At 40.4% G+C, this 12,887-nt stretch overlaps 1 protein-coding gene across 1 annotated transcript in view; it reads left to right on the top strand.

The window, feature by feature from the left end:
* The window catches only part of Crb1 (crumbs cell polarity complex component 1), a 187,088-nt gene that overhangs the window by 27,330 nt on the left and 146,871 nt on the right, over nt 1-12,887 (top strand). Inside the window, exon 2 of the mRNA NM_001107182.1 lies at nt 5,378-5,956. Coding sequence (NP_001100652.1) covers nt 5,378-5,956 — 579 coding nt within the window. The remainder of the gene's footprint in view (nt 1-5,377; nt 5,957-12,887) is intronic.

Here is a 12,887-nt window from a genome sequence, read left to right as displayed (position 1 = left end):
CAAAAATGAAGCCTAAGGCATATTAGTATTTACACAACAAACCCCACAGAGATCAGTAAACAGTAAAGTCAAAATGTAAACCTAGGATTCAAAACCCATTCGGTCACCTGCTGTGTACACAACCATTAGTTATCCCTATTAAAAATGAGGAAACTGAGGCATTGTGATGATGACCAGTTTCCTTAGTCACAGAGATGGAAGTTGGTTGAACCAATATTTCAATCCACCCACCACATATCCGTACTCTGCCCATTACATTATATTGGCCTCAGTTTGGTATTTGAGACCATGAACATGTACAGAGATAGCTGCATATATGAGGATGAATGCCTAGCCTTTGGGATGCAGCAGAAATCCAGGGGGAAGGGGCTGTCTTAAGAAGAAATCCATCTACATCTTTGTTTAACTATTTCCATGTGGGCCCTGCCATACCGTGGGTCAAAGGGAGTGCTTTTCTTCTGCTGATTTGTTCTGCTTCGTTTTACCAAAAGAGGTCAAAGTAAGAATTTCATAGTAAGGCTTAAATGAGAACCCAGCTATTTTTGCACACTCATTCATTATTCAACAGTTTTCTGCGCACTACGTACCATGTGCAAGCCATTTGGACTATGTCCTGAATAAAGATGTGCTCCCCTCCTGTACCAACCCCTACCCAGCCCAGACTAGAATAGAATTTCACTCTCTGCAGAAAGCCAGGCTAAGGAGAATTCAGCAAATGGCCTCATTTTCATAAATTAAAATTCTTAGACCTGTTGATGTGGGCTTGACTCTGTCAACATGTTTAAACCTCCCAGTTCATTTAAGCAGCGTCTCATTAGTAAATATTTAATCCTCTTTGTAGAGAAAACACCAAATACCACTCGTTGCATGCTGTTGGGATAAGCACACTTTGGAATCATAAATACTGTGTTTATCTCCTTTTTAGGTGTGGTTAAATGTGAGATAGAATTAAATTAGAAAGCACTGTCTGGTCGTGTTTCCGAAGTTATTCCACAGCAAACCTAGGACAGCCCTAAGTAATGAGTCCTCTAAATTCTTGGCCCATGTCCTGCCGCTCTAAGAATGGATAGATAAATAAATAAATAAATAAATAAATAAATAAATAAATAAATAAATAAATAAAAAATAAATCTGGGAAACATTCATGCCTCTGAGCGATGAACCCAAATAAGTGTGCATATACTGTTGGGCAGGGGAGAGTGTTTAGTTTGGCTAAATATGGACACAGTAAAATTACTATTTTTGACCCAGATATGATACATAAGAGCTCGCCCGCCCCTCCTTTCCCTCTTTCTCACAGCACAGAGTGAATCTGATGCTTGTGCTCAGTATCAATAAAAATGAATAGCAGACATGATTAGAGAGTTTTGTAGGGAGATTTGGGTTAGTAAATCCTGAGAAGAAGCTAAGAAATTTGTAACAACAGAATACCTAAATGAAAAATGCGTTTTAAAAACGAGTATTAATTATTGCTTTTGTACATATGGGTAGTATGTAGTGATCGTAGGTGTCCATGTGGGTGCGCATTCTTGGGCTGTAGAAACGGCATTCGTTAAGGAACCTTGGCTCGGATGATTCCTACTCAGGAAATAACTGTTTCATGTGCATTAGGACACACGGGTGCTGAGGACAGCATGAGGCGCACCAGTGTCCTCTATACAGCAAGTCAGATCACATCGTTACGTGTTCACTTCTGAGGCAAACATTCAAATCCACAGTTGAGGGTTAAAGATGTGTTTTTGCAAAATGCAAACGGTTGAGAGCAGACATTTTCCAATCTATTGCACTCCTTATCACACCTGGTTCTGACCCAGCCCAAGTCCTTCATGGGAAGGATGTATGAGGCATGCCGCTTAGTGAGCGTCTCTGTGGAAAGTTATACCCGAGCCTATCATTTTATGTCCTAGAATACAATCCCTGCAGTGGGAGTCATTAGTAAAACGAACACTTCTTAGTGAGTGGTATTGTTCATTTTGTATTAAGCTGGCAAATTTTCTGTTAGGAATTCAAAACCTAGGAATTCAAAAAAGATCATATATATGTGTTGATACACACACACACACACACACACACACACACACACACGGAGGAAGAGGGAGGGAGGGAGAGAGGGAGGGAGGAAGGAAAAGTTAAAGCTCTACAAAGAAGAACTTCTTATGACTACCAGTAGATGGCGAACTTTACTGCAAGGAAGAGGTGCTGTAGTCTCTGAATTCTTCTGAACATTAACCACCCTGTAAAATTTCCTTCTCTCAATTAGAAAGCTCCTATGAAAACCGAATTCTCTATGCCCATTTTTCCTGGGACCTAAAGCCCAATGATAAATTTAAGTCTTATTCTACTAATGATAAAATTAATATTTTACTCTAAAGCACAGTAATTCTTAATAAAGTTATTTTCTTTTTCACTGAGAGAATGTAGTGTGCCAGGCATAACAAGCGTGACTTCTTTTTCAGGCATTGTGGAAATGTTCAAATAGCCGTGATCCTAAGTCATGACCACCCATCATGGGTTTGTGCCTCAGTTCCCTTTTCCTTGGTTGCTTATTTAATTATTTAATCAATGTTTTTGATCTCAACCCTGTTACCAAAACGGGGTGACACATGCCTGTAGTCCCAGCATTGTGGGAATGAAGACAGAAAGAGCTTGAATCCAAGGCCTGCCTAGGTGAAATCATGTTAAACAAAATTTAGTAAGTTGACATTATTTGTATAAATTTGAAAGGCGGAATTTCCTTTCTGACAGATAATTGGTCTCCTCAGTCAGTGCACATATACAGAACTGCACATACAAGAAGGCCTGCTAGCATCTAGGCACACATTCACAAATTCGCAGATACTGCATACATTACATCATAGACAGCGTCGATGACATCAGGCACATGGAGAGGAAGGAGTGGGGCTTGTGCACACACTAAAAACACTTCAAAATATGCAAAGGAACATAAGGGATGGAGGACAGCGTATGGAGATAAATGCACCCGGTTTGCTCTGCAAATATTTTATTAAATGTGTCTTTAGTATCCTCTCAAAATCCCTAGGGTTCTGATGAAGCACACATTGCTTCTGATGCCTGAGGTGCACCACCCAGGAAAAGCACCCTGAAGTGCTTTTAAACAAATTTTCACTTATTTCCTAAACGGTTGCTTCATCTTTAGATACCGACATAAAATATTGGTGTCCTAGCTTAGTGTGCTTGCTCACACCTTTAATCCCAGCACTCAATAGGCAGTGGCAGGTGGAGCTCTGTGAATTTGAGGCCAGCCTGGACTCCATAGCAAGGTCCTGGGCACCCAGGGCTATGTAGAAAGGCCTTGTCCCAACTCTAAACTAAACAAAACATATTGACATCCTACTGTGGCAAAAATCAATTTAATTGTTTGGCAGGTTACACACACACACACACACACACACACACACACACACACACCCTCTACTACTCCCAATATCGGTTACAGTTTATACTATTTTACAGTAAAGTATTATTTCCCTACATTATTACAGTTTTATTTTCTCTTTGGCTTTTGTATTGATTTACAGACCAACCCTGATTTTATTTTCTCTCTTGTACAGCTTTGAATGTTCTCCAAAATTAATAGCAGTAGAAGTTGCTCTGGGCTTTAGAGTTAGTGTGTTTCTTTGCTGTCCCCCTACCCCCTCCACATTTCTATTCTCTGACACATCCCTCACGAGGCTACACTTTCCGCTCTGCTTCATGTTGATACTGGTGGCACATCTGGGGTTCTGGGATTTCTCTTTTAGTAAAATCTGCTTGTCGTTATCTTGTTAGAGTCCTGACAAGATTTCCTAGAATGAATGTCTTCTTTCTTGGTTTCATTGGCATTTTCATTCGTGGTCCCCTAGAATCTTCCTGAAAATCAAGTGGGGAAAAAAAAAGTAAAGTTTGAGTCTGTGAGTGCACAAATGTTTTCCTCTCTTCAAATTAAATTAGTCGTATAGTTAGGCATTTAGTTTTGATTTGTAAGTGAGTTCCTCGCGTGTGTGTATGTGTGTGTGTGACTGTGTGTGTTTGTGTGTGTCTCTTGTGTATCTTTGTATGGCTGTGTGTGTATGACAGTGTCTTACTAGATACCCCAGGCTGGTTTTAAAACAACTTGGCCTCCATCTGCTGAGAACTGGGATTATAGGCCTCCTCATACACAGCCAGCCTTCTTGGGAGTTCTAAAATGTTCTAATATCCTCCGGTATGCAATACTTCAGAGGATAAATTAGAAATGTATCCGATCAATTTAGAGAAAGCCATAGAATTATTGCTCTCTTGGGGCCATTATTCAAATTAAATTTTCAAAGATAGATTCCCCAAAACAGGGAAGGTTTCAGGAAAATGAAGTTTGAAGCCCTTTACTTCACTATATCCACAGTGGGACCTTGTCCATTTTAACCAGTGAGATGTACGTAACTATTTTGTGTGGCTGTGAGGTTGAGAAATGCTGTGTGTGGAGACCTGGGACGTTTAGCACAATGGAACCCACTGGATTACCAGGGCTTTATTGTTTTCTTGTTTATGTTTTGCTTTTTAGAGCATAAAACAGAGATGTTGATAAAACAATCAGTCATAAATCAAGAAATAGGGTTCATTTCAATTGGGGTTTCAGTTAGGCATCTTTTCCACAGATGACTTTGTAAATGATCTCCTAGTATTTTCTAAAGTTTTTGCATGAGAGAAGTTGGGCGTCAGAATTCTCAGTAGCTCAAGGAATTGACAGCATTGGCTTCTCATTATCTGACTGCACTTAGAACAGGAAAGGAAGATGTGGAAGAATCTTGCTGAAGTTAGTTTTGCTCTCTCTCTCTCTCTCTCTCTCTCTCTCTCTCTCTGTGTGTGTGTGTGTGTGTATGTGTGTGTGTGTGTGTGTGTGTGTGTGTGTGTGTGTGTTTGCACTGTGTATTTATGTGCATGTGTGCAGCAAGTACGGATGTGGACACACATATGTAAGTCAGAGACAATCCCTGATGTCCTTCCTTAGGTGTCATTGAGACAGTTTTTCATCAAACTCATTCTCACCATTAGGTTAGAATGACTGGCCAGTGAGTCACTTGCAAGGCTCCATCTATCCAGTGCTGGAATTATAAGTGTCTGCTATCCAACCTGACCTTTTAAATGTGTGCTCTGGGGATTGGAGTCAGGCCCTCATATTTGCAAGCAAGCATTTTACTGGCCGAGGCATCTCCTTAGCCTCTATTTTAGCTTCTTAATCACAAGTATAGAAAACCTCTGGACAAATGAAGAATTAAAACTCCATATCAGAGCATATCCCGTAACATGTTTCACTAATGAGTGTGTCTTAATTTTTTCTGTAATCTTATCCTCAACCATTTACAAATTTTAATCTTGATATTTTCTATTTTCTTTTTAGATTCATTTTGCAACAAAAACAATACCAGGTGTCTCTCAAACTCTTGCCAAAACAATTCTACGTGCAAGCGTTTCCCACAAGACAGCAGTTGTTGCTTAGACACAGCCAATGATTTGGACACAGACTGTGAAGATCTGAAAGACCCCTGCTTGTCCAGTCCCTGCCAAGGAACCGCCACTTGTGTGAATATCCCAGGGGAAAGGAGCTTCCTGTGCCAATGTCCTCCCGGGTACAGTGGGCTAACCTGTGACACTGCCACCAATTCCTGTGGAGGGAATTTGTGCCAACATGGAGGCACCTGCCATAAAGACCCTGAGCATCCTGTCTGTATCTGCCCTCCTGGGTATGCTGGAAGGTTCTGTGAGACAGATCACAATGAGTGTGATTCTAGCCCTTGCCACAATGGGGCTGTGTGCCAAGACAGAATCAACGGCTACTCCTGCTTCTGTGTGCCTGGATACCAAGGCAGGCATTGTGACTTGGAAGTGGATGAATGTGTTTCTGATCCCTGCATGAATGAGGCTGTGTGCCTCAACGAGATAGGAAGGTACACTTGTGTCTGTCCTCAAGAGTACTCTGGTAAGTACAATCTCAATGCACCCTGTATGTTCCTTTCATACTTAAGAATATGTATGTACTCTTCATTTTCAATACAATACATGTCTAATCACTTATAAAAAATAACCAAGTCCTAGAAGGTACTGATAACTAGAGAGAAAGCTTGCTAAATCTCTGAGACGCCACTGAATTCGCTGAATCTGTGAGCAAGTATGTTCTGTCACCACTGCTATTTCATTGGGAGCTCTATATGCCTGCAATCTTAGACTTGGGCTTTACAAATGTTAAATGGTATCCTTTGCGTACAGATGCGCTAATTGAATAAAACCTGCCACTTGATGGACACTGCCTGCAACCATATCTTGGCTATTATGAACGGTGCTTCAGTGAATAATAGAAGCCATCATTTTAGAGGCAGGGGGAGGGGGAGAGGATAGGGGAGTTGTGGAGGGGAAACTGGGAAGGGGGATAACATTTAAAATGTAAATACATAAAGTATCCAATAAAAAATCAATTCAACTAAAAATGATGTTCTCTTTCTTTCTATCTTCATTCTTTTTCATTTTAGGGATGCTAGAGAAGGTACTCAAGGCCTGTGTATACTAAGCACATGCTGTATCACTGAGCTATGGTTTCATACTCCACAAAACTTGCTTTAAGTGGCATTAGAACACCATAACATTATATATATATATATATATATATATATATATATATATAATGTGTGTGTGTGTGTGTGTGTGTGTGTGTGTGTGTGCGTGCGTGCATGTATCAAACTAGAGTTAGTGAAGTATAATAATAAGAAAAGAATGACAAATACCTTTTAATTTAGTCCATGGACTTCAAGGAGCCACTTTCAGGAACAGACAGTTCTGTTTTTTTTTTTTTTTTTTTTTTTTTTTATTAACTTGAGTATTTCTTATATACATTTCGAGTGTTATTCCCTTTCCCGGTTTCCGGGCAAACATCCCCCTCCCCCCTCCCCTTCCTTATGGGTGTTCCCCTCCCAACCCTCCCACCATTGCCGCCCTCCCCCCATAGACTAGTTCACTGGGGGTTCAGTCTTAGCAGGACCCAGGGCTTCCCCTTCCACTGGTGCTCTTACTAGGATATTCATTGCTACCTATGGGGTCAGAGTCCAGGGTCAGTCCATGTATAGTCTTTAGGTAGTGGCTTATTCCCTGGAAGCTCTGGTTGCTTGGCATTGTTGTACTTTTGGGGTCTCGAGCCCCTTCAAGCTCTTCCAGTTCTTTCTCTGATTCCTTCAATAGGGGACCTATTCTCAGTTCAGTGGTTTGCTGCTGGCATTCGCCTCTGTATTTGCTGTATTCTGGCTGTGTCTCTCAGGAGCGATCTACATCCGGCTCCTGTCGGTCTGCACTTCTTTGCTTCATCCATCTAGTCCAATTGGGTGGCTGTATATGTATGGGCCAAATGTGGGGCAGGCTCTGAATGGGTGTTCCTTCAGTCTCTGTTTTAATCTTTGCCTCTCCCTTCCCTGCCAAGGGTATTCTTTTTCCTCATTTAAAGAAGGAGTGAAGCATTCACATTTTGATCATCCGTCTTGAGTTTCGTTTGTTCTAGGGATCTAGGGTAATTCAAGCATTTGGGCTAATAGCCACTTATCAATGAGTGCATACCATGTATGTCTTTCTGTGATTGGGTTAGTTCACTCAGGATGATATTTTCCAGTTCCAACCATTTGCCTACGAATTTCATAAACTCGTTGTTTTTGATAGCTGAGTAGTATTCCATTGTGTAGATGTACCACATTTTCTGTATCCATTCATGGGTTGAAGGGCATCTGGGTTCTTTCCATTTTCTGGCTATTATAAATAAGGCTGCGATGAACATAGTGGAGCACGTGTCTCTTTTATATGTTGAGGCATCTTTTGGGTATATGCCCAAGAGAGGTATAGCTGGATCCTCAGGCAGTTCAATGTCCAATTTTCTGAGGAACCTCCAGACTGATTTCCAGAATGGTTTTACCAGTCTGCAATCCCACCAACAATGGAGGAGTGTTCCTCTTTCTCCACAACCTCGCCAGCATCTGCTGTCACCTGAGTTTTTGATCTTAGCCAATCGCACTGGTGTGAGGTGAAATCTCAGGGTTGTTTTGATTTGCATTTCCCTTATGACTAAAGATGTTGAACATTTCTTTAGGTGTTTCTCGGCCATTCAGCATTCCTCAGCTGTGAATTCTTTGTTTAGCTCTGAACCCCATTTTTTAATAGGGTTATTTGTTTCCCTGCGATCTAACTTCTTGAGTTCTTTGTATATTTTGGATATAAGGCCTCTATCTGTTGTAGGGTTGGTAAAGATCTTTTCCCAATCTGTTGGTTGCCGTTTTGTCCTAACCACAGTGTCCTTTGCCTTACAGAAGCTTTGCAGTTTTATGAGATCCCATTTGTCAATTCTTGATCTTAGAGCATAAGCCATTGGTGTTTTGTTCAGGAAATTTTTTCCAGTGCCCATGTGTTCCAGATGCTTCCCTAGTTTTTCTTCTATTAGTTTGAGTGTGTCTGGTTTGATGTGGAGGTCCTTGATCCACTTCGACTTAAGCTTTGTACAGGGTGATAAGCATGGATCGATCTGCATTCTTCTACATGTTGCCCTCCAGTTGAACCAGCACCATTTGCTGAAAATGCTATCTTTTTTCCATTGGATGGTTTTGGCTCCTTTGTCAAAAATCAAGTGACCATAGGTGTGTGGGTTCATTTCTGGGTCTTCAATTCTATTCCATTGGTCTATCTGTCTGTCTCTGTACCAATACCATGCAGTTTTTATCACTATTGCTCTGTAATACTGCTTGAGTTCAGGGATAGTGATTCCCCCTGAAGTCCTTTTATTGTTGAGGATAGCTTTAGCTATCCTGGGTTTTTTGTTATTCCAGATGAATTTGCAAATTGTTCTGTCTAACTCTTTGAAGAATTGGATTGGTATTTTGATGGGGATTGCATTGAATCTGTAGATTGCTTTTGGTAAAATGGCCATTTTTACTATATTAATCCTGCCAATCCATGAGCATGGGAGATCTTTCCATCTTCTGAGGTCTTCTTCAATTTCTTTCTTCAGTGTCTTGAAGTTCTTATTGTACAGATCTTTTACTTGCTTGGTTAAAGTCACACCGAGGTACTTTATATTATTTGGGTCTATTATGAAGGGTGTCGTTTCCCTAATTTCTTTCTCGGCTTGTTTCTCTTTTGTATAGAGGAAGGCAACTGATTTATTTGAGTTAATTTTATACCCAGCCACTTTGCTGAAGTTGTTTATCAGCTTTAGTAGTTCTCTGGTGGAACTTTTGGGATCACTTAAATATACTATCATATCATCTGCAAATAGTGATATTTTGACCTCTTCTTTTCCGATCTGTATCCCTTTGATCTCCTTTTGTTGTCTGATTGCTCTGGCTAGAACTTCAAGAACTATATTGAATAAGTAGGGAGAGAGTGGGCAGCCTTGTCTAGTCCCTGATTTTAGTGGGATTGCTTCAAGTTTCTCTCCATTTAGTTTAATGTTAGCAACTGGTTTGCTGTATATGGCTTTTACTATGTTTAGGTATGGGCCTTGAATTCCTATTCTTTCCAGGACTTTTATCATGAAGGGGTGTTGAATTTTGTCAAATGCTTTCTCAGCATCTAATGAAATGATCATGTGGTTCTGTTCTTTCAGTTTGTTTATATAATGGATCACGTTGATGGTTTTCCGTATATTAAACCATCCCTGCATGCCTGGGATGAAGCCTACTTGATCATGGTGGATGATTGTTTTGATGTGCTCTTGAATTCGGTTTGCCAGAATTTTATTGAGTATTTTTGCGTCGATATTCATAAGGGAAATTGGTCTGAAGTTCTCTTTCTTTGTTGTGTCTTTGTGTGGTTTAGGTATAAGAGTAATTGTAGATTCGTAGAAGGAATTCGGTAGGGCTCCATCTGTTTCAATTTTGTGGAATAGTTTGGATAATATTGGTATGAGGTCTTCTATGAAGGTTTGATAGAATTCTGCACTAAACCCATCTGGACCTGGGCTCTTTTTGGTTGGGAGACCTTTAATGACTGCTTCTATTTCCTTAGGAGTTATGGGGTTGTTTAACTGGTTTATCTGTTCCTGATTTAACTTTGATACCTGGTATCTGTCTAGGAAATTGTCCATTTCCTGAAGATTTTCAAATTTTGTTGAATATAGGTTTTTATAGTAAGATCTGATGATTTTTTGAATTTCCTCTGAATCTGTAGTTATGTCTCCCTTTTCATTTCTGATTTTGTTAATTTGGACGCACTCTCTGTGTCCTCTCGTTAGTCTGGCTAAGGGTTTATCTATCTTGTTGATTTTCTCAGAGAACCAACTTTTGGTCCTGTTGATTCTTTCTATGGTCCTTTTTGTTTCTACTTGGTTGATTTCAGCTCTGAGTTTGATTATTTCCTGCCTTCTACTCCTCCTGGGTGTATTTGCTTCTTTTTGTTCTAGAGCTTTTAGGTGTGCTGTCAAGCTGCTGACATATGCTCTTTCCTGTTTCTTTCTGCAGGCACTCAGCGCTATGAGTTTTCCTCTTAGCACAGCTTTCATTGTGTCCCATAAGTTTGAGTATGTTGTATCTTCATTTTCATTAAATTCTAAAAAGTTTTTAATTTCTTTCTTTATTTCTTCCTTGACCAGGTTATCATTGAGTAGAGCATTGTTCAATTTCCACGTATATGTGGGCATTCTTCCCTTATTGTTATTGAAGACCAGTTTTAGGCCGTGGTGGTCCGATAGCACGCATGGGATTATTTCTATCTTTCTGTACCTGTTGAGGCCCGTTTTTTGACCGATTATATGGTCAATTTTGGAGAAAGTACCATGAGGAGCTGAGAAGAAGGTATATCCTTTTGCTTTAGGATAGAATGTTCTATAAATATCCGTTAAGTCCATTTGGCTCATGACTTCTCTTAGTCTGTCGACATCACTGTTTAATTTCTGTTTCCATGATCTGTCCATTGATGAGAGTGGGGTGTTGAAATCTCCCACTATTATTGTGTGAGGTGCAATGTGTGTTTTGAGCTTTAGTAAGGTTTCTTTTACGTATGTAGGTGCCCTTGTATTTGGGGCATAGATATTTAGGATTGAGAGTTCATCTTGGTGGATTTTTCCTTTGATGAATATGAAGTGTCCTTCCTTATCTTTTTTGATGACTTTTAGTTGGAAATTGATTTTATTTGATATTAGAATGGCTACTCCAGCTTGCTTCTTCTGACCATTTGCTTGGAAAGTTGTTTTCCAGCCTTTCACTCTGAGGTAGTGTCTGTCTTTGTCTCTGAGGTGTGTTTCCTGTAGGCAGCAGAATGCAGGGTCCTCGTTGCGTATCCAGTTTGTTAATCTATGTCTTTTTATTGGGGAGTTGAGGCCATTGATATTGAGAGATATTAAGGAATAGTGATTATTGTTTCCCTTTATATTCATATTTGGATGTGAGGTTATGTTTGTGTGCTTTCATTCTCTTTGTTTTGTTGCCAAGATGATTAGTTTCTTGCTTCTTCTAGGGTATAGCTTGCCTCCTTATGTTGGGCTTTACCATTTATTATCCTTTGTAGTGCTGGATTTGTAGAAAGATATTGTGTAAATTTGGTTTTGTCATGGAATATCTTGGTTTCTCCATCAATGTTAATTGAGAGTTTTGCTGGATACAGTAACCTGGGCTGGCATTTGTGTTCTCTTAGGGTCTGTATGACATCAGTCCAGGATCTTCTGGCCTTCATAGTTTCTGGCGAGAAGTCTGGTGTGATTCTGATAGGTCTCCCTTTATATGTTACTTGACCTTTTTCCCTTACTGCTTTTAATATTCTTTCTTTATTTTGTGCGTTTGGTGTTTTGACAATTATGTGACGGGAGGTGTTTCTTTTCTGGTCCAATCTATTTGGAGTTCTGTAGGCTTCTTGTATGCCTATGGGTATCTCTTTTTTTAGGTTAGGGAAGTTTTCTTCTAAGATTTTGTTGAAGATATTTACTGGTCCTTTGACCTGGGAGTCTTCACTCTCTTCTATACCTATTATCCTTAGGTTTGATCTTCTCATTGAGTCCTGGATTTCCTGTATGTTTTGGACCAGTAGCTTTTTCCGCTTTACATTATCTTTGACAGTTGAGTCAATGATTTCTATGGAATCTTCTGCTCCTGAGATTCTCTCTTCCATCTCTTGTATTCTGTTGGTGAAGCTTGTATCTACAGCTCCTTGTCTCTTCTTTTGGTTTTCTATATCCAGGGTTGTTTCCATGTGTTCTTTCTTGATTGCTTCTATTTCCATTTTTAATTCCTTCATCTGTTTGATTGTGTTTTCCTGGAATTCTTTCAGGGATTTTTGCCATTCCTCTCTGTAGGCTTCTACTTGTTTATTAATGATTTCCTGTGTTTCCCTAAGTGTGTTCATGTCTTTCTTGAAGTCCTCCAGCATCATGATCAAATATGATTTTGAAACTAGATCTTGCTTTTCTGGTGTGTTTGGATATTCCATGTTTGTTTTGGTGGGAGAATTGGGCTCCGAGGATGGCATGCAGTCTTGGTTTCTGTTGCTTGGGTTCCTGCGCTTGCCTCTCGCCATCAGATTATCTCTAGTGTTACTTTGTTCTGCTATTTCTGACAGTGGCTAGACTGACCTATAAGCCTGTGTGTCAGGAGTGCTGTAGACCTGTTTTCCTCTCTTTCAGTCAGTTATGGGGACAGTGTGTTCTGCTTTCGGGCGTGTAGTTTTTCCTCTCTACAGGTCTTCAGCTGTTCCTGTGGGCCTGTGTCTTGAGTTCACCAGGCAGCTTTCTTGCAGCAGAAAATTTGGTCTTACCTGTGGTCCCGAGGCTCAGGTTCGCTCGTGGGGTGCTGCCCAGGGGCTCTCTGCAGCGGCAGCAACCAGGAAGACCTGTGCCGCCCCTTCCGGGAGCTTCAGTGCACCAGGGTTCCAGATGGTCTTTGGCTTTTTCCTCTGGC

This window comes from Rattus norvegicus, chromosome 13, assembly GCF_036323735.1.
Source record: "Rattus norvegicus strain BN/NHsdMcwi chromosome 13, GRCr8, whole genome shotgun sequence".
NCBI classification, from domain to species: Eukaryota; Metazoa; Chordata; class Mammalia; order Rodentia; family Muridae; genus Rattus; species Rattus norvegicus.
The sequence above is the reverse complement of the archived record's forward strand: the minus strand, read 5'-3'. Positions and strand labels throughout refer to the sequence as shown.